The sequence below is a fragment of the Mustela nigripes genome, chromosome 17 (genome assembly GCF_022355385.1).
Source record: "Mustela nigripes isolate SB6536 chromosome 17, MUSNIG.SB6536, whole genome shotgun sequence".
Classification (NCBI taxonomy): domain Eukaryota; kingdom Metazoa; phylum Chordata; class Mammalia; order Carnivora; family Mustelidae; genus Mustela; species Mustela nigripes.
Genome location: NC_081573.1, coordinates 5,198,499 through 5,217,683, shown reverse-complemented (window position 1 = coordinate 5,217,683; position 19,185 = coordinate 5,198,499). Strand labels below are relative to the sequence as shown.

General features: G+C 57.8%; 2 protein-coding genes across 2 annotated transcripts in view; both read left to right on the top strand.

Annotated features, from left to right (window-relative positions):
• Positions 1-19,185, top strand: part of LOC132005675 (large ribosomal subunit protein uL13) — a 109,940-nt gene that overhangs the window by 77,389 nt on the left and 13,366 nt on the right. Inside the window, exons 6-11 of the mRNA XM_059383084.1 lie at positions 6,558-6,745; positions 8,269-8,381; positions 9,332-9,493; positions 9,578-12,897; positions 13,428-14,094; positions 16,042-16,418. Of these exons, the coding sequence (XP_059239067.1) occupies positions 6,558-6,745; positions 8,269-8,381; positions 9,332-9,493; positions 9,578-12,897; positions 13,428-14,094; positions 16,042-16,418 (4,827 nt within the window). The remainder of the gene's footprint in view (positions 1-6,557; positions 6,746-8,268; positions 8,382-9,331; positions 9,494-9,577; positions 12,898-13,427; positions 14,095-16,041; positions 16,419-19,185) is intronic.
• On the top strand, positions 424-5,978 carry PRRG2 (proline rich and Gla domain 2). The gene is made up of 7 exons (XM_059383929.1): positions 424-596; positions 1,289-1,386; positions 1,588-1,769; positions 1,916-1,955; positions 3,872-4,007; positions 4,891-5,040; positions 5,370-5,978. Exons 2-7 carry the CDS (start codon positions 1,302-1,304, stop codon positions 5,386-5,388), a joined length of 612 nt encoding a protein of 203 aa, XP_059239912.1. The 5' UTR covers positions 424-596; positions 1,289-1,301; the 3' UTR covers positions 5,389-5,978.

Sequence of the window (19,185 nt, the reverse complement as noted above, 5' to 3'; positions counted from 1 at the left end):
CATCAAACACTTGTGACATGTTGAGAGACAATTGAGAAGGGACAATTCTGTTCCCAGTTTATAAGGAGAGCTGTTGAGAAATCAGAGGTCAAATCCTTCAGATCACCTCAGGAAATAGGAACTGACTACAGCATCGCCCACCTACCCCCAGGAACCAAGGCATACTTACATTTCCCGCCAGTTTTTAGCTATCTAGCTATCTGGAGACCTCGATATTTATTTCCTAGCTCACCCACGGAAACTTCCATCTCAGAGAGACCAAAAAGGGAAGAGGTACATATCCAATCCCTAAGTGCCTCCCTTAAGTGCCTCCATGGTGTCGGAGACCCTGGCTTCCCTCAGGACTCTCTGGACCTTGGGCCCTTCCTCCTAAGGTCCCTTTAAATACTTTGTCCCTTACCTGAGTCCCGCCCAGGGCAGGTAATCACAAACCCCGCCCCTCTGCCAGAAACCGGGATCGTGTGGATTCCCCGGAGAGGGGCACCCCTCCTACCTCTCCCCTCCCCTCTCCCCTTTCCCTCATTCACAGCTGGCCGCAGCTGGCGGGAGGAAGCCCCGATTAAAAAGGAAGGGAAAGCGCTCACAAGTCTGGGCAGGTAAGTGAATGTCCCCTGGAGGCAGAGCCTGGCTTGGGGACTCTGGCCTCTTGGCTCCCTGCCCAGCTGGGACTCAGAAGTTCCCGTCCCCCAGCCCCAGGAGTCCAGGACCTCCACTCCCTTCTCCCCCTGGACCCAAGAATATAGGCTCTTTGCCTCTCCTGCTCTTGTCTCTCCTGTAATGTTTCATCTTTTGGGGGTGGATGTGGCAATGGGCACAGGGAGAGGCAAGTGTAGGTGGAAATTACTAGGAAGAAAGGAATCCTGATCACCGATGGACGTGTTTATGGGCACCTACTATGTGCCAAGATTCGTGCTGGGTGCTGCAGACTTGGTAGAGGAAAAATACGGGCTCCCTGCCCCAGTCTCGGGAGGCACGCTTCTTTCACTCAAATCCTGCTTCTGAATCTGGCAAAATCATATGACCTTGGGCAATTCTTTTACCTCTCTGTGCCTCATGTTCCTCATCTGTAAAATGGGGATAATAATAGCATGGCTGTGAAAATTAAATCGAGTTGCTACAGGGAAACTACCTTGAACAGTAGCTCAGTGACCTGGCCCAGAAATCAAGCTACATGAGTGTCTGCTATGACTATTATCACGGACCATAGCATCCAGTCGGGGGGACCGTGCCTCAGCCCCAAGTGCCATTCCCCAGGGGCTGAGGCACTTGATACTGCTCCTGGTTTCAGGTGTTCATAAAATATGAGGGGCTACCCCTCTCTGCTACTGCTGTACCTGGGACTGACCACCTGCTCAGACACCACACCTGGTGGGGAGCAAGACCAAGGTGAGTGTTTGTGGGATGAGCTGGTGTCCAGGCACAGACACCCCCCCCTCCCCGCCCATCCACCTTCCCTGGACTCAGGAACCCTTGCCTCTAGTCCTCTTCTCTCCCAGGACTCCACAGTTCTCAGTCCCCTTAGGCCCGGGTTCCTCCATCTCCCCAGTCTTAGGAACTCTCCATTTTTCTGTCCTTCGTGTCCTTTAGGTCCAGGAGTCTTCCTGGACTCCCCAGAGGCCCAGAACTTTCTAGGAAGCCATAGACGGATTCCACGAGCCAATCACTGGGACCTGGAGCTGCTCACGCCAGGGAACCTAGAACGAGAGTGTTATGAGGAGCGATGTTCCTGGGAGGAGGCGAGGGAGTGTTTTGAGGACAATACTCTGACGGTGAGAGCCTCTCTAGGCCCTGGGATATTCTGGCCCACAATTCCCTCTACCCGGGATCTCAGAAATCAGGGTGGGCTGGTGTGGGGGGTACGGAAGCTCCCATTGACATGCTGTCTTTCCATCTGCTCGACTTCCATCCTTTCAAGGAGCGCTTTTGGGAGAGCTACATCTACAATGGCAAAGGAGGTGAGTGAAAGGGAGGGAGGTGGGGGGGGTGGCTCTCGTTCTGGACAGCTAAGGCAGCCCTTTCTCCTGGAGGTTGATCCAACATCCCCTACCCCAAATTTGCCTCCTCCAAATCCCATGCTCCCTGAGTATGCTGGAGGTGGTTATTAGAAGAGTCCCCTCCTTTGAGACTAGAGTCCCTGCCCAAAGAGCCCACCACACCTCATTTGGAGGGAGTTTCCTGTCTCTAGGAAGAAGGAAGTACAGGTGGAGAGGGGTTACAGCCCTGGGGCCTGTGAGGCCTCAGGCTCAGAGGCGCCGACCCACCTGAGCCCCACTTTGGAATCCAGAGCCCCAGCCCCTTCTGCAGCTTGGTTGCTGGGGGACTGCTCCCTAGCAACGGGGCCTGGCCAGGCCAGGCCAGGTGGTAGAAGCCTGTGCTTCCTCACCTGCCCAGGCTGTCCACCCCCACCCCTTCCTGTGAGTTCTAAGGACCCACTGTGGCCGCAGTCTTGTTGCTAAGGGGGGACTGCTCCTTAGCAACCAGGCCTGGTCAGGCCAGACCAAAGAAGCCTGCAGCACTCACTACCTGGCTGGCTTCCCCTCCCCCACAGCCCCATCCCAGCCTTGGCCTGGTTACCAAAGAGGCCTCCCTAGCAACCACCCCTAGCCAGGCTCAGGACCCAAGACCCACTGCCCAGGGAGGAACCCCCTGCCTGTACCAGACGCACCCGCCCCACCCATTCTGGTGGCCTGGTTGCTAGGGGTGGATGCCCCTTAGCAACAAGCCCTAGGTCTGGGCGGGAGTCCTCACACTGGAGCCTGGTTGCTAGGGGAGGTGACTACCTCACTGCAGGCCTAGTGAGGCCTGGTGGCTCCTTGAATCCACCTGGAACCTGTCAGAATCCGGAAGGCCTGCCTTCTCAGTGTAGCTCTTTGCTAAGGGGCCTAAAGTCCTGGGGTTTACCATTTGACCAAAGCTCCCGACCCAGTGCTAGAGGAAGTGTCCCCAGCTGCAAGACCCCAGAGGGCCTCACCAAGCTGGAGTTATCCCTGTGTCTCCTTCCCTTCAGACATGTGGCCTGGGATGGCTAAAGGCCTAGGGTCCTAGCAAAAGGTTCACCCCCAAATCTATTATTGGGGTGGGGGAAGGTCCCAAAATTCCTGCACTAATAAATGAATTTTTCATAGCTTCTGGTCAGTTCAGAAACCTTCCTGTGATTCCGCCCTTTCTTTGGTGTTGAGGTCTTGGCCCCCTGTGGCCTGGGTGTGGTAAAGGGACTATGTTCCTGAGGGGAGAGGGGTGCCAGATAAAACACAGGACCCCCCCCCATCGGTTAAATTTGAATTTCAAATACACACGAATAAATTTTTTAGTATAAATATATTCTAAATACTCCAAGGGACATACACTAAAAAAAATTCATTTTGTATCTAAAATGAATGTTTAATTGGGTATCATGTATTATTATTTGCTAAATCTGGTGATGCTCAGAGTGGGCATTTGCTAAATCTCGTAATCTCCAGTTGCCTGCCTGAGCTCCCCACCCCCACCTTCAGTGTGTCCATTGCCCTCTTAGCAGATGGATTTTGTTTGGGGGGATTTCAGCCATGCTGTGTCAGGGAGGGGCCTCTGTCACCATGGGGATCCCACTGCCATAATTTTTTAGCCCTAGATGGAGTTATCCTAGATCCTTTATGTGTTTGAGCTCAATGAATTTCCACAATGCATGGGGGAGGAGTTATTGTTCCCATTTTACAGAGCAGCAAACCGAGGCTTAGAGAACCAAATGTGTTGAGTTGCTTGGAGTCACACACCTAGGAAGAGGCCCTGGTTCTGTGTTGCTTCTTGATCTGTATTCCTGACACAGGGGAAAGTATTGGGTTATTGTGGTAAGTGATAGCCCTTGACACAGTGTCCCCCCCCTCCACTGCAGGGCGTGGACGAGTAGACGTAGCAGGCCTGGTGGTTGGGCTGACGTCTGGGATCCTGCTCATTGTCCTGGCCAGCTTGGGAGCCTTTTGGTATCTGCATTGCCGACCGGGCAGAGGCCAGCAGCCCTGTCCCCAAGAGTAAGGGGCATTCAGAGAGAAGGGGCCCAAGGGCTGGAAAGCAGGGTGAACAGGAAGGAGGAAGGGTGGACCTCAGGAGACGAGTCAGGGATTGGGACAGGTGGGTGCTGAGGAAGGATCTGAGGAGACCATCAGGTGGAGAGTCAGACCGTGAGGCTGTGCGTGGACGGGTATTGTCGTTTGTCTGACTATATCCTCAGTACCTAGTACACAGTAGGAGCTCGATCAGTATTTGCTGCCTGTTTCCATGATACTGGGTTTTGCGTGATTATTACTGTGTGTATTGTATCTGGTGAGGCTGCATCGTGGGGTCTCTGGGTGTCCGTGACCTGTCAGTTTCTGTAGTGACAGGCTGTAGCACGTGTGTGTGTGTAGGTGTGTGTGTGTGTGTGTGTGTGCACCTTATGATTGTCTAGGTATGTGGTTCTCAGTGGCAGGGTCCAAGAAAGTGCTCGAGTGTCAGTCTGGAAAGTATGGCTGGTCTGGGGGTTTTTCAGAAGAGTTTATTGTTAAGAGCGGCACTGGGAAATTTGTGAGTGGGTGTCTCTCTGTGTTGTGTTGGCTTGTGTGTGTGTCTGCCTGTCTTTCTGAGGGGCTGTCTTTTTCTCCATTGCTCTCGCTGTAGCTGTAACGCATGTGTGTCTGTGAATAAGAGTGTGTCTCAACAGTTGATTTGTGTCTCTGCCTGTCTCTGTTCGTCTGCTTGTCATTCTGAGTGGAGGGTCAGGCTGAAGGTGACCCTCTTTCTCCCTGCTATTGCTCCTTTCCTCTTGTGTCCCCCTGCCACCCTCAGATTCTCTATGTCTCTAGGTCTTCCCCACCTGCCCTCTCCCAAGTCCATCCTGTAGGTTTCCCCTGCTAACGGTGTACTTTCTGTCCACAGAGCTGAGCTCATTAATCCCTTGAGTCCCCTGGGCGACCTAGGCCCGCCGACGCCGCCCCTGCCTCCACCCCCACCCCCAGGCCTCCCCACCTACGAGCAGGCGCTGGCGGCCTCTGGGGTGCATGATGCACCTCCGCCCCCCTACACCAGGTACTGGGCTGGGCTTGGGCTGGGCTTCTACCCGGGGGTGGGGCGCGGATGGGAGGATGCTGAGGGAGGAGGGGCGTGGTCTCAGGGGCGGGACTTGGAATTTCTAGCTTATTATCCCGGGCGAGGCTTGGAGCGTGGGGGCGGGGTCCTAGGCAATTGTCTGGGGGCGTGGTCCAGTGTTGTCTGTGTGGAGCTTTACGGGAGGGTGGGTCTTGTGCCCAGAGGGTCTGCGATTGGCTGAGACGCCCGCGGGCGGGTCGGAGTGGTCTTGATTCAGGGGGGAAAAACAGCCGGGTCTTTGACTCCCTGTTGTGCCCCTCCTCTTGCAGCCTCAGGAGGCCTCGGTGAGGAGCTGCTTCGGAGCCGAAGTTCCCCAGATTCACAGCGGATTTCAGAGCCCCCATGCCTCTTAAACTACGTAGCTGAGATCCGGGAGTGGTGGGAGTAGGGGTCGTCCGGCCCGAGGCCTACCCTGGCACACGTGTTTCCGCCGAGTACGGATACGCGCACATCCCTGGCCAACGTGTTCCCTCGCCCCGGCTACTCGCGGGTCCCCAGGCTTTTCTGACGGGGGGGGGGGGTACCGCCAGTCCTATCCCCCCGGGTAGGCGTCCGTGGAAACTCGGACCCCGGTGCGTAGGCCGGGTATTACCCACTCGCGTGAGTGAGCAGGTGTGACAAGACCATCGCCTTACAGTGCTATGGGCCACGCACACGCAGGGCCCTGCTTATGCACATGCATGTTTTCGTGTGCTCCCCTTGCACGCTCGCGGGCGCTCTGCAACTCAGGGTAAGGGTGGAGGCATATATGCAAGAGTGCTTATGGGGGAAGGGCTCGCATTGCACCGGGAGACTGGAGTTGAGCTCCACTCTTAAATGAAGAACCTTTGTAAAAGATACAAAAAGTGAAACAAGGCAAAAAAAAAAAATAAACTAAATAAACTGAAATACATTCAGGGGCGCGTGTGCGCGCGGCGGAGTTGGCTTTCTGTACAAACGCTGCGCCCTACACCCCCAGGCCCTGCTAGCGCTTAGTATCTAGCGCTCTCTCTCTCTCTTTTTTTTTTTTTTTTGCATTTGCACGGGATTGTGGGAGGAAGCGGAGCGCAGCCAGACACCCCGCCGCCCGCCCCCCCTTCCCCTCCCCCCTCCCCCAGCCGCCTTGTGCAAAGATGGCTGCACCGTGAGCGCAGAGGAGGAGGAGGCGGCGGCGGCGGCGGCGAGAGAGCGAGCACCCAGCGCCCGCACCCACCCCGGGGCCGCCCGGGACGCCCCCTCCTGAGCGCGCGCCCTCCCTTCTCTCTTGCAAGCGCCGGGGCAAAGGCGGAGACAGCGGGGTCCCTCCTACCCCCCTTTCCCTCCAGGGGGAACCCCCCTTCCCCCTCCTTGGCTCGGCGGCTGCACCCCCCTCCCTTGCCCGCCCCTCCGCCCCTGCCCCCTCCCTCCCCAGCCCGGGGCCTTCCCGGGCCTTCGGCGGCTGCAAAGAAAAAGAGAGAGAGAGAGAGAGAGAGAGGGAAAAAAAGCGGCAGCGGAGGGAGCGGCGGCGGAGGAGAGCGCGCGCGCGCCCCCTCCCTCCCTCCCTCCCTCCCCCTCCCCCCAATTTCCACCGCGGCCAATTCATGGACAGGAACTACCCCAGCGCCGGCTTCGGGGACCCGCTCGGCGCCGGGGCGGGATGGAGTTACGAGAGGTCAGCGAAAGCTAGGTAAGGAGCCGAGGGTGGCCTGGAGGAAGGGGCCAAGGGGTGGGGGCCCAGCCGGGCCGGGCCTGGCCCGCCTGGCGACGCGTGCATCGCAAACTCCCCTCCGGCTTGCAAGGGAGCGGCCTTCCTCGGTTTGCAACAACGCCGCCGCCCCAGTTTGCAAATTGCAAACTCCGCCAAGCCAGCTCCGGCATGCAAAGGGAGAGATGCAGCGGGAAAATGGGGGTGCAAAACAATTTCGGACGGAAAGGCCCCGGGAAGGTGGGAGGGACTCGCGAAGCAAGGCCTGGATTTCCCCCCATCCTTGGATTCCCGGCTTGCTGATTCCTACCCCCTGCGCCCCAGGCTCTGCTCTTGCTAAGGTGGGATGGAAAGGAGAATTAGAACGCAGACCTGGGGGGCGCCCCCCCTCCCGTCCTATTGTTCCGGGACTGCGCGAGGCCGCGCCACTCGGCCTCCCCCCACCGAAATTCCGCGCGCAGAGTGGGCACAGGGCCCCGCCCCCTTTCCAAGCTGGGGTTCTGTGTGTGTAAGGGGGGCTCCTGGAATCTGAGACACGCCCCCTTTAGCTCCCCCACCCCCAAAGGCAGAGAATCCTAGTAGATGGCGAGGAGTGGAGTATTTGACCTCTCGAGTCTGAGCCATGAATCGGGGCCGTAGCATGGGAAGATTCAGATGTTTCCGTGGTGTGTGGTTGTGTGTGTGAGCGTGGGCCCTGTTCGTGCTTAGTTGGTAGCCTGCTCACCTGCGAATCAGCCCCTTTCCTGATGTGTATGTTCTGCCCTCACTCTTCACTTGTCCCCAGCCCCCCGCCCCCTGGGTTACCCAGCGTGGTTGGGCAAGATCCCGCATGTGTTAGGATTTTCCATTTGGGACTTAGCGCTCTGTATGTTTCCTTCCCCACGAGTGAGCTGGATCGTCGTTTGCACACATACCTGGGTTTGCAAGGGGCCATACATTTGAACCTCAACCCCTGGGGATGGACGTTGTTCTTGTTCGCACTTGTACCTGGTACTTTCCCCTAGTCCTATCCCTTCCCCACCCCGCATCCCAGCCGTTTGGAGAACAATCTACCTTCTCCCAACTCTGTTTGCATCACCCCATGAAGTTCAGGGCCATGTGTTCCCACGTGTGTGCAGTAGAGTGGGCGTCCTCATGCACCTCTCAGGTTGGCCCCAGGGCCTCGTGTCATCCAGGGGGTGGTGGGCTCGGTAGGAGGTCCATGCCTTTCACATTCTTAACTTGAGGTGCTTCCTCTGACTCTTCACCCTTTTCTGTTTGTCTCGTCTCTGTGCATGGCTGTGTTTGTAAACGTGAGACTATCTGGGCTTTATTTATTGGGGAATGTTTCATGGCTCTTTTCGTTGGGTACCCCGATTCCCTTGTCTTTTTTCCTTTAGGGCCCAAGGTTCCTTAGGATAACCCCCAGTCAGCTGGAAGATTTCCCCCCTCACCCCGGGGGATTTGCTGAGTTCCCTTCTAGGGCAGCTTTGGAGGACACCCTAACATCTCTCCCTTCCTCCCAGCTTGGTCTATGGCAGCTCCAGGACCTCGCACCCCGAGACCGACATCTTACACCGCCAGGCCTACGCGGCCCCCCACCCACTGCAAAGCTATGCCACCAACCACCACCCGGCAGGTACGGCCCCCGTCCTGCCCCGCCTGGGCTGGCCCTCCCTCTGAGGCAGCTGGTTGGCTGCTGAAAGTTCCACCCCTCCTAATTGGCCGTGCCCTGTGTCCCGGCCCGCCCCTTGCTACCTTTCCTCTGATTGGTTGCCTCTGAGGCTGCTGGTCCCTGCTCAATATCACGCTGGATTCGTCCACCCTTGTCTCTGGCCCCGCCTCTTTCGCTCCAATTGGCCCCGTCCCCTCAGCCCCCAAATCCCACCTTCTCTTCCAGGCTTTTCCTCCTCTCTATCCCACCCTCAGTCCTTTCCCTCTGGGTTTGCCCGTGTTTTTACTCCTTGATCCTGTGAATTCGTTCTTCCTGATTCCTTCTCTTCTTGAATGGCTCTAAGTCTTTGGACCTTCCCTTTTTTTCCTGGGTTTGCCCACCACCTTATTCTTCCCTGTGTAGACCTACCTCTAGGGCTTCTGATTGGTTCCCTCCTTCCTAGCTGAACCAACAAGGAGATTATATTGTCCGATTTGATCCTTAACTTTCCTGGTTGGTTCCTTCCCTTTATTCTTGCCCCTTTTTTTCTGGGATCCTTCCACTTTTAATCAACTCCTTTTGGCCTGTCCTCCCAGTGCTTCTAAGTGGCCTTGGTTACCCCATACCTTCCCCTTCCTTGCTAGAATTGCCCAAATCCTTTTGTGTCTCCCCTGCCCCCGTCCTTTGCCTACCTTTCCTCTCCTGGGCTCCCTGCCCTAATGACTGGGGTATACTTCATCCTGCTGATTGGCTCCCTTTTCCTCTTTGTTGTCCTCAGCCCTGTCTCCTTAGTTTGGCTGTGTTCACTTGATTCTCTTTGAATCTCCCTCTTTGCTTTCTCCAGTCCTTTTCCCTAACCCAACTTGCTTTTGGCCTTTTCCTTTTCCCTTTCAACTCTGCCACTTAGCTGACTCTGCCCCCTTGTCCTTGGCCAGGCCTCTCTGGACTCTTCGACACTGGCCTCCACCACGCGGGCTCAGCAGGGCCCGACGCCTCCGTCATGAACCTCATCTCGGCCCTGGAGTCCCGGGGCCCCCAGCCTGGCCCCTCTGCCTCCTCTCTCCTCTCCCAGTTCCGCAGTCCTTCCTGGCAAACAGGTAAGCCTAGCGCCGGCCCAGGAGTGCTAGGGTGGGGCTGGCATGTGGTCTGCCCTGACCTGTGGTCTTCTCCATCGTCCCCAGCCATGCACACGCCGGGCCCCACGGAGCTCTTCATTTCAGGCGCCCTGCCGGGTTCCAGCACCTTTCCATCCTCCTCTGCCCTGTCGGCCTACCAGCACCCGGCTTCCTTCGGCAGCCGCCCCTTCCCAGTGCCCTCATCCCTCAGCCTCCAAGACCCCCCATTCAGCCCCCCAGCTAATGGGCTCCTGTCCCCTCATGACGTGTTGCACCTGAAGCCCTCGCAGGCACCCACAGTGCCATCCTCGCTGGGCTTCGAGCGCCTGGCGGGGGGCGGTGTCCTGGGGCCCGCTGGTCTTGGCCCGGCCCAGACCCCTCCGTACCGTCCCGGCCCCCCAGACCCCCCACCACCTCCCCGCCACCTCCCGACTCAGTTCAACCTGCTGGCTTCCTCTTCTGCTGCCGCCGCCGCCGCCGCCGAACAGTCCTCCCCACAGCTGTACAACTTCTCGGGTGCTGCCCCAGGCCCCCCGCCACCCGAGCGGGCCCTGCCCCGCCAGGACACCGTCATCAAGCACTACCAGCGGCCGGCCAGTGCCCAGCCCCCGCCACCCCCGCCCCCAGCACATGCCCTCCAGCACTATCTGAGCTGTGGAGGCAGCTATCCCTCCATGGGCCACAGGGCTAACCTGGCCTGCAGCCCCCTGGGCGGTGGGGAGCCCTCTCCTGGTGCTGGGGAGCCTAGCAAGGCCGGGCCCAGTGGAGCGGCGGCTGGAGCATCCGGCCGGGCTGCGGGCCCGGAGGCAGCTGGAGGAGGTGGGGCAGGGGGTGGCGGTGGAGGTTACCGCCCCATCATTCAGTCGCCCGGTTACAAGACGGGCAAAGGTGGCTATGGAGCGGCTGCGGGCGGTGCCAACAGACCCCCACCACCCCGTTCGACGGCCACACCCAAATGCCAGAGTCTGGGTGGGCCAGCAGCCGCCTATGCCACCGGGAAGGCCTCTGGGGCTGCTGGGGCAGGTGGCCAAGCCTATTCTCCTGGTCAGCCCCAAGGGCTGTTAGGACCCCAGGCCTATGGGCAAGGGTTTGGAGGGGGTCAAGCCCAGGACTTGAGCAAAGGCCCGAGCTACTCAGGGGGGCCCCCGCAGCCTCCCAGTGGCCCCCCACCTCCTGGCCTAGCCACGTGCCAGAGCTACTCCCCAGATCAGCTGCAGGGGCAGCTCTATGGTGTTCAGGGTGAGCCATACCCAGGGCCAGCTGCCCACTCCCAGGGGCTGCCCACGGCCAGCCCCTCGCTCAGCTACAGCACTGGCCATTCCCCTGCGCTCTCGGGTCACGGAGGTGGCTGGGGGCCCAGCTCTCTGGGGGGTGGTGGGGAGGCCAGCCCTTCTCACATCATCCGCCCGCTGCAGTCGCCGCCGGCCCCTGGCCGCCCGCCCGGAGTCGGCTCTCCGGGGGCCCCCGGCAAATACCTGAGTTCCGTCCTGGCGTCAGCCCCGTTCCTGGCACCCCCAGGAGCCGGCAGCTATGCAGCTGGAGCAGGGGGCTACAAAGGCAAGGGGGATGGCTCGGAGCTGCTGGCAGGGCCCGGCGGCCCTCCTGCCGAGCGCACGGAAGATGAGGAATTCCTCATCCAGCATCTCCTGCAGGCTCCTAGCCCCCCGCGGACCTCAGGGGCAGACGGCTTGGTGGGGGAAGATGGGGCGGCAGATGCCTCCAAGGGACTTGGGGGTAGTGGTGGGGCCGGGGGCCCACCGGGCACACCCTACGAGCTGGCTAAGGAAGACCCCCAGAGGTATCATCTACAGAGCGTTATCCGCAGCAGTGGCAGCCTTGATGAGGGTACCACGGCAGCCCTGGAGCTGGGCCTGGGGAGGCTGAAGGAGAAGAAGAAAGGGCCAGAACGGGGCGGCGAGACCCCAGAGGGGCTGGCCACCTCAGTTGTCCACTATGGGGCAGGTGCCAAGGAGCTGGGGGCCTTCCTCCAAAAGAGCCCACCACCCCCACCTCCCACAGCTCAGTCTGCCCAGCCCACACCCCATGGCCTCCTCCTGGAGGCTGGGGGCCCTGACCTCCCACTGGTGCTGCCCCCACCTCCGCCCCCACAGCTGCTCCCCTCAGTCCTCAGCCATGCCCCCAGCCCCTCTCCCAGCGCCCCCAAAGTTGGTGTTCATCTCCTGGAGTCAGCCACCCGCGACGGAGCACCCCAGCCGCCCCCGCCGCCGCCCCCGCCTCCTCCACCCATGCCCCTCCAGCTCGAGGCCCATCTCCGCAGCCACGGCCTGGAGCCTGGTGCCCCCAGCCCCCGCCTGCGACCCGAGGAGAGTCTGGAGCCACCGGGCACCATGCAGGAATTGCTTGGGGCCCTGGAGCCACTGCCCCCGGGGCCTGGTGACACTGGTGTGGGCCCACCTAATACCGAGGGCAAGGATCCCTCTGGTGCCTACCGCAGCCCCAGCCCGCAGGGCACCAAGGCCCCCCGCTTTGTGCCACTCACGTCCATCTGTTTTCCTGACTCCTTGCTCCAAGATGAGGAGCGCAGCTTCTTCCCCACCATGGAAGAGATGTTCGGCGGAGGGGCAGCGGATGACTATGGCAAGGCTGGGCCACCCGAGGACGAGGGCGATCCCAAGGCGGGAACTGGGCAGCCTCCAGGCCCCCCAGCCTATGATCCTTATGGGCCCTACTGCCCTGGTCGGGCGTCTGGAGCTGGGCCCGAGACGCCAGGCCTGGGCCTGGACCCCAGCAAGCCACCTGAGTTGCCCTCCACGGTCAACGCCGAGCCTCTGGGCCTGATCCAGAGCGGGCCCCACCAGGCGGCCCCGCCGCCACCACCGCCACCGCCACCGCCGCCACCTGCCTCGGAGCCCAAGGGAGGCCTCACCTCGCCCATCTTCTGCTCTACCAAGCCAAAGAAGCTGCTCAAGACATCCTCCTTCCACCTGCTGCGGCGCCGTGACCCGCCCTTCCAGACACCCAAGAAGCTGTACGCCCAGGAGTATGAGTTTGAGGCGGATGAGGACAAGGCCGATGTGCCTGCTGACATCCGTCTGAACCCTCGACGCCTGCCCGACCTGGTGTCCAGCTGCCGCTCCCGCCCAGCCCTCTCACCCCTGGGCGACATCGACTTCTGTCCACCCAACCCAGGCCCGGATGGCCCCAGGCGCCGTGGCCGCAAGCCCACAAAGGCTAAGCGTGATGGCCCACCCCGGCCCCGGGGGAGGCCCCGGATCCGCCCACTGGAGGTCCCCGCCACTGCTGGGCCAGCCTCAGTCTCCACGCCCACTGATGGGGCCAAGAAACCTCGGGGCCGGGGCCGTGGTCGGGGCAGGAAGGCTGAGGAGGCGGGGGGCACGCGGCTGGAGCCCCTAAAGCCACTTAAGGTGAGAAGGACTGGGGTTCAGATGGCTAAGGTTGGAGAAGGCAAAGGCTTGGGACTGCAGTTGGGTGTGGTGGGGGCTGGGGTTTATATTCCTGAGCCTCGGAGGCAATGAATCTGAGGGTTTGGATTCTAGGCTTCCACCATCAGAGAAATCTGAGAATTGAGACTTCAGGGTCTAAAGGGAAACATAGGGGATTGAAGCTTGGGTTCTTAGGTTCTGGGTCTTGAAGGAGCCATGATAGGGGGTTTCTGGATTCCTGGGTCTCGTGGGAGGAGGGTCTCGAGACTGGATTCCTGGGGTGGAGGCTAAGAGGGGTCAGTGAATGCTGAGGGAGGAATGCCAGTCCTGTCATTCTGGAACCTGAGAGAAGGGGTCTGGGGGCTTTGATTATAGGGTTTTACAGGCTGAAAGTGGGAAAGTGATCTAGGCCTTAAGGAAGTGTTGGGGGCCTGCACCTCAGCCTCTGAGCAGGGAGGGGACTTGGGGCCCCAGACTTGTGGACCCTGACTCCCCACTGCCCTGATACCTAGATCAAGCTGTCTGTGCCGAAGGCCGGCGAGGGTCTGGGAGCCTCCTCAGGCGACGCTATATCCGGCGCTGACCACAACAGCCTGGATTCCAGCCTGACCCGGGAGAAGATTGAGGCCAAGATCAAGGAGGTGGAGGAGAAGCAGCCAGAGATGAAGTCCGGATTCATGGCCTCCTTCCTGGACTTCCTCAAGTCCGGCAAGCGTCATCCGCCACTCTACCAGGCTGGCCTGACACCCCCGCTCAGCCCCCCCAAGAGCGTGCCGCCCTCCGTGCCCACCCGTGGCCTGCAGCCTCAGCCTCCTACCGCCCCCACTGTGCCACACCCCCCGCCCTCCGGCGCCTTCGGGCTGGGGGGCGCGCTGGAGGCGGCCGAGAGCGAGGGGCTGGGGCTGGGCTGCCCTTCACCCTGTAAGCGGCTAGATGAGGAGCTGAAGCGGAACCTGGAGACGCTGCCCTCCTTCTCCTCCGATGAAGAAGACTCGGTGGCCAAGAACCGGGACCTGCAGGAGAGCATCTCCTCGGCCATCTCTGCGCTCGATGACCCACCCCTCGCTGGGCCTAAGGACACTTCCACCCCAGATGTGCCCTCCTTGGCAGCTGAGGCTGCGGTGCCAGGGCCTCCCCCACTCCCGGGGCTCCCTAGTGCCAGCAGCAATGGCACACCCGGTGAGCTCTGGGAAGATGGTTTGGGGGTGGGTTGTGCAGGTCGCGCACTGTGTAAGAGGCATCAGTTACGCTGTAGATGAAGTAGATTTGCGAGTTCACAAATTGAGGGCATACAGTTGGTGCAAGAAAGGACTAATTTTCTGACCTGTCCATGATGCTAAGTGGGCTTTAGGTGCCCCAAGGTGGGCATTGGAGAATGCTGGGAGACAGCAGGTTTTAAGTGATGGGGACAGGGAGGTGTAAGGGTACTGAGAGGTTCTGAAGACAGCCAGGGGATATGGGGCCTGAGAAGGAGCTAGGATTTAGAGACGCATGGTAAAAGACAGAAGAATGTCTGTGGGAGTGGTAGGGGGAGACTGGAACGTTGATTAATTGGGTCTTGGGGGGCGGTGAGAGGAAAAGGCTGGAGGTGTGTGCAAGGTCTGGATGGTGGTCTATCCTGAGAGAGGCTTTGGACAAATTTTAAGGTGCTTTGGATGGGGGGAAATGGAGGCATTGATTCGGAGAAGGATGTTTAGGACAGTGAGGAGGCTTGAGGGCTCAGAGGCATGAGGGGACTTCTCCGGGGTTGTAGGAAGGTGGGAAACGGGGAGCAAGGGAACAAGATGATGGGAGGCCGAAGTGTAGATAACTACCGGGGCCTTCTGAGCAGTGTCAGAATTTGCTGAAATGGAAGTGAGCCCTGGGGGGTGAGAACCTTGGAAGGGTCAGGAAGTCTTTTGGCTAAGGACACAGTGACGGAGAAGAAGCAGTTTTAGGGATTTTAAGGCGTCAGAGGGTGACATTAGAAAAACCCATGGGGAGTCAGGGCTATAATGGGCAGTAATGATCCCTAGTAGAGAGCAGTTCAAGGAAAGGGCAAGGAAAATTTTGGATGGAGGAAGGACAAGACTCCTGAGCAGAGGCACAGAAGGAATGATTGGAGAATTGGGAGGGAAGGTAAAAAAATGGGAGGTGAGAGCCAGCAAGGGCTTTGAGGCAACTAAGAGGTGTTTCAGGACTAAAAGAGGCAACAGGGTGAAAATTCAGGGACTCTGAATTAGCGTGGGAGCTGGGAAGGGGTCCTCAGGGAGGGACTTCGGCAGAGTGGAAAAGCTTTGGGGGAGTTGAGGAGCTGTTGGCATAGGGAGGGACATTCAGGGACAAGAGGAGAGGTGCTGCAGATGGTGAATGGCATTCAGGAACTAGGAGCTGTGTCAGGGCAGGGCAAGGAGTTTGTAGGGACTAGGGGAGACAAGGGGTAGATAGACTGGGGTAGGAGACAGTTGAGGGATGAGGAAGGGTTGGTGGTCCGACAAAGGATGACTGATTTTGATGGAGGGACATGGGGTAATGGTATTAACTACCCAAAGGGACAGAAGTGGGGGAGTATGTGGAAGCCAGGAAAAGATGGGGAGGGACAGATGTTCATTTCCAGGTGGGAAGGCTTAGTAGGAAGTTGGAGAAAGAAGGGAACCTGGGCTTTCTCTGGCTATCTGGGGGCAGAAGTGGGTATGAAAAGTCGGGGAGGGGAGGGCCTTGGTGCCCTGCTGGCTCAGTCAGTGAAGCATGCTGTTCTTGATCTTGGGGTCTTTCGTTCGAGTCCATGTTGGGTGTACAGATTTAAAAGCAAAGTCTTCAAAGAAAGGGAGAGACAGATACAGGCTTTGACTGGACAAAGAGCAACAGCAGAAGAGTAAGAAGTGGAGATGAGTGGGATTTGGAGCAGCGATGGGTGTTCGGGTGTTAGGTGAAGAACTTGGGTTGATCAGAAGGGGTATGGGAGCACACAGCAGGAAGAGGGTTGCTGGGACCCTGGGGAAGAGAGGAGCCTGAAAGAGCTGACAGCAGGCACTGATTGACATTGACTGACACTGACTGCAGACCTGAGGGACCCGCGCATGCACTGGAGGTGGAGGGGGTCTCCCCGCGCCCGGGGGTTTGTCCTGATGCCCCTTTCGCCCACAGAGCCCCCGCTGCTGGAGGAGAAGCCCCCGCCCTCGCCGCCTCCTGCCCCGACACCGCAGCCGCCTCCGCCGCCCCCACCACCCCCGCCGCCAGCCCTGCCCTCGCCGCCCCCTCTGGTGGCCCCAGTACCCAGCTCGCCGCCCTCGCCGCCCGCCCCACCGCCGCCCCCGCCGGCCGTCGCGCCGGAGGAGCCCGCTGCCCCGTCCCCCGAGGAGCCCGAGCCTCCCGATGCACGGCCCCTGCACTTAGCCAAGAAGCAGGAGACGGCGGCAGTGTGTGGGGAGACTGACGAGGAGGCCGGCGAGAGCGGTGGGGAGGGCATCTTCCGGGAGCGCGACGAGTTCGTCATCCGCGCCGAGGACATCCCGTCTCTCAAGGTGAGTGCATCTGAAAGCTAGGCCCGTGGGATTTGGCCCCAGAGCGGTGACGGAGCGCCTGCTAGATGACAGGCTCAGGAGCGCCTGCTAGATGACAGGCTTAGCGGGGGCCGTCCTGAATTCCCAGGCTGATGGGGTCTGGAGCTTGCAGCCGCTGCGTGGGGCTTTGAGATTGGGGAGGAGAGGTCTTGGAAATGGGAAAAAGTAATTGTTAATGTTTATTGCAGACATTCTGGGCGCTGGGGTACCAATCAGGAAGAATGCAGACAGGTGCTGGTCTCAGTGAAGGTTCTAATTTAATTGTACAAGCCAAGAGAGCCAGGCTGCTTTGCAACGTATAGCATAATGGTGGCAACGTGAGGCAGTAACAAAGTGTTCCTGTGAATACACACACACATAGCCAATGATTTGGGACTGTGAGGCCACATCTTAAGACACTCTTTGCAGATTGGCCCATTTCCTGCTTCCATTGACTCTACTTCAGGGCTTGGCCAACTGTGGACTCCAGGAGCCAAATCCAGGTCCCTGCCTGTTGTTATGAATAAAGTTTTATTGGCATACAACCTATGCCCATGCATTTAAAATCCCCTAGGGCTGCTTTCCCCATACAATGGCAAATTGAGATAGCTGAGGCAGAGTTTAGTTGACCCACCACACCAAAAATCTTTCTTATCTGCTCCGTTATGGAAAAAGTTTGCTGACCACTGCTATACTCGGTTCATTGGACAGGGAGATTTTGGATCAGAGGATTCATAGCATAGGTGCTTGACTAGGGTGGGTGACATGAGATGCTCATGTAAGGCTTCTCTTGGGACATGAGGCTGAACAAGTCCTTGGTGGGTCAGCAAGCCATCATCACCTTGATGGTAACCCGAGAGACGACGGGCTTTCTTCCCGTTAGTGTCACAGACTGAGTATTGACAACGGGGGCCAGGAATATGTTTGGCCCTTAAGGTACATTATCAAGTTTAATTTACTCTCTGGTGTAGCTTCTTAAGATGGAGGTATTGTGGGACGAATTCATTATCAGGTTAACAGTTGTTATGCTTTGCTGCTTCCTATGTTCTATGAGGTGAACTTAATATGTCTTCTGCTGTATGATTTTTACACCATCTTATTGTAGAAGAAGTAGAGCCACTAGGGTAACGGGACTGTATGTACCCATCCCTCAGCTTCCAGCATCGTCCCCTCCTGGCTAGTCCTTCTCTCTCTCTGTTCTGGCACATTCTGTCCCCTGCCTTATCCCACCAATTCCAGATGTCATGTTCTGTCTTCCGTACCTTGTCTTTTTTTTTTTTTTTTTTTTTTTTTTTTTTTAGCATGGTGGTTGCTTCACCCAAAAGAACATTGATGAAAGGTATATTAGGGAATTACAAAGCCAAATGCCAGAGTGATTGGTCACGTTCCTCAAACCAGCCAGCAATTCCAGAATTCCCTGCTCCTTCCTTTTTTTATCTCTCCCAGTCCTTCTCAATGCCGTTATGTCTTGTGTACATTATTTCATTTTGGGGGGAAACAATGTATTTATTAGTTTTTTTTTAAGATTTGTATTTATTTATTTTTTTTTTAAAGATTTTATTTATTTATTTGACAGAGAGAGATCACAAGTAGATGAAGAGGCAGGCAGAGAGAGAGAGGAGGAAGCAGGCTCCCTGCCGAGCAGAGAGCCCGATGCGGGACTCGATCCCAGGACCCTGAGATCATGACCTGAGCTGAAGGCAGCGGCTTAACCCACTGAGCCACCCAGGCGCCCCTGTATTTATTTATTTGACAGAGATCACAAGTAGGCAGAGAGGCAGGCAGAGAGAGAGGGGGAAGCAGGTCTCCCCACTGAGCAGAGAGCCTGATGTGGGACTTGATACCAGGACCCTGAGATCATGACCCAAGCTGAAGGCAGAGGTTTAACCCACTGAGCCACCCAGGCACCCCTATTTATTTGTTTTAGAGACAGAAGGAGAGAGAGGGCACAGAGGGAGAGGTAGACAGAAAAAGAGAATCTCAAGCAGACTCTGTTCTGAGCGTAGAACCCTATGCTGTCCTCATGCTTTCCACCCTGAGATTGTCTTGACCTGAGACAAAACCAAGAGTCAGACGCTCAACCAGCTGAGCCACCCAGGCGCCCCACATTGCTTCACATTAACTTCATGACTTCTGAAGCTGATTTGATCTTCGGCTGGGATAAGCAAGGAAGATACTGAATGAACAGCAGTGAGAGGGACAGTTGCCAACTCCTTAGGACAGGGTTTGAGACAGATCACAGTCAGAACTAGGAATTTTGTTCTTAATTTTTCTTTTAAGACATTTTATGTACTTATTTGACAGAGTGCACAAGCAGAGGGAGAGGGAGAGGCAGGCTCCCCACTGAGCAGGGTGCCTGAGGCTGGGCTTGATCCTAGGACTCCAGGACCGTGACCTGAGCTGAAGGCAGAGGCTTAACCCACTGAGCCACCCAGGTGCCTCTTGTTCTTCATATTTTTAACTTAGTTAAAAAAAATTTTTTTTAAAGATTTTATTTATTCTCGAGACAGAGAGAGATCACAAGTAGACAGAGAGGCAGGCTCCCTGCTGTGCAGAAAGCCCAATGTGGGGCTCGATCCCAGGACCCTGAGATCATGACCCGAGCCGAAGGCAGAGGGTTAACCTACTGAGCCACCCAGGCGCTTCAACTTAGTTAAAATTTTTTTAAAAACCGAGCTTAATGCCCAAAGTGGGGCTAGAACTCATGACCCTTAGTCAAGAGTCACGTGCCCTGAGCCTGGGTTCTCCG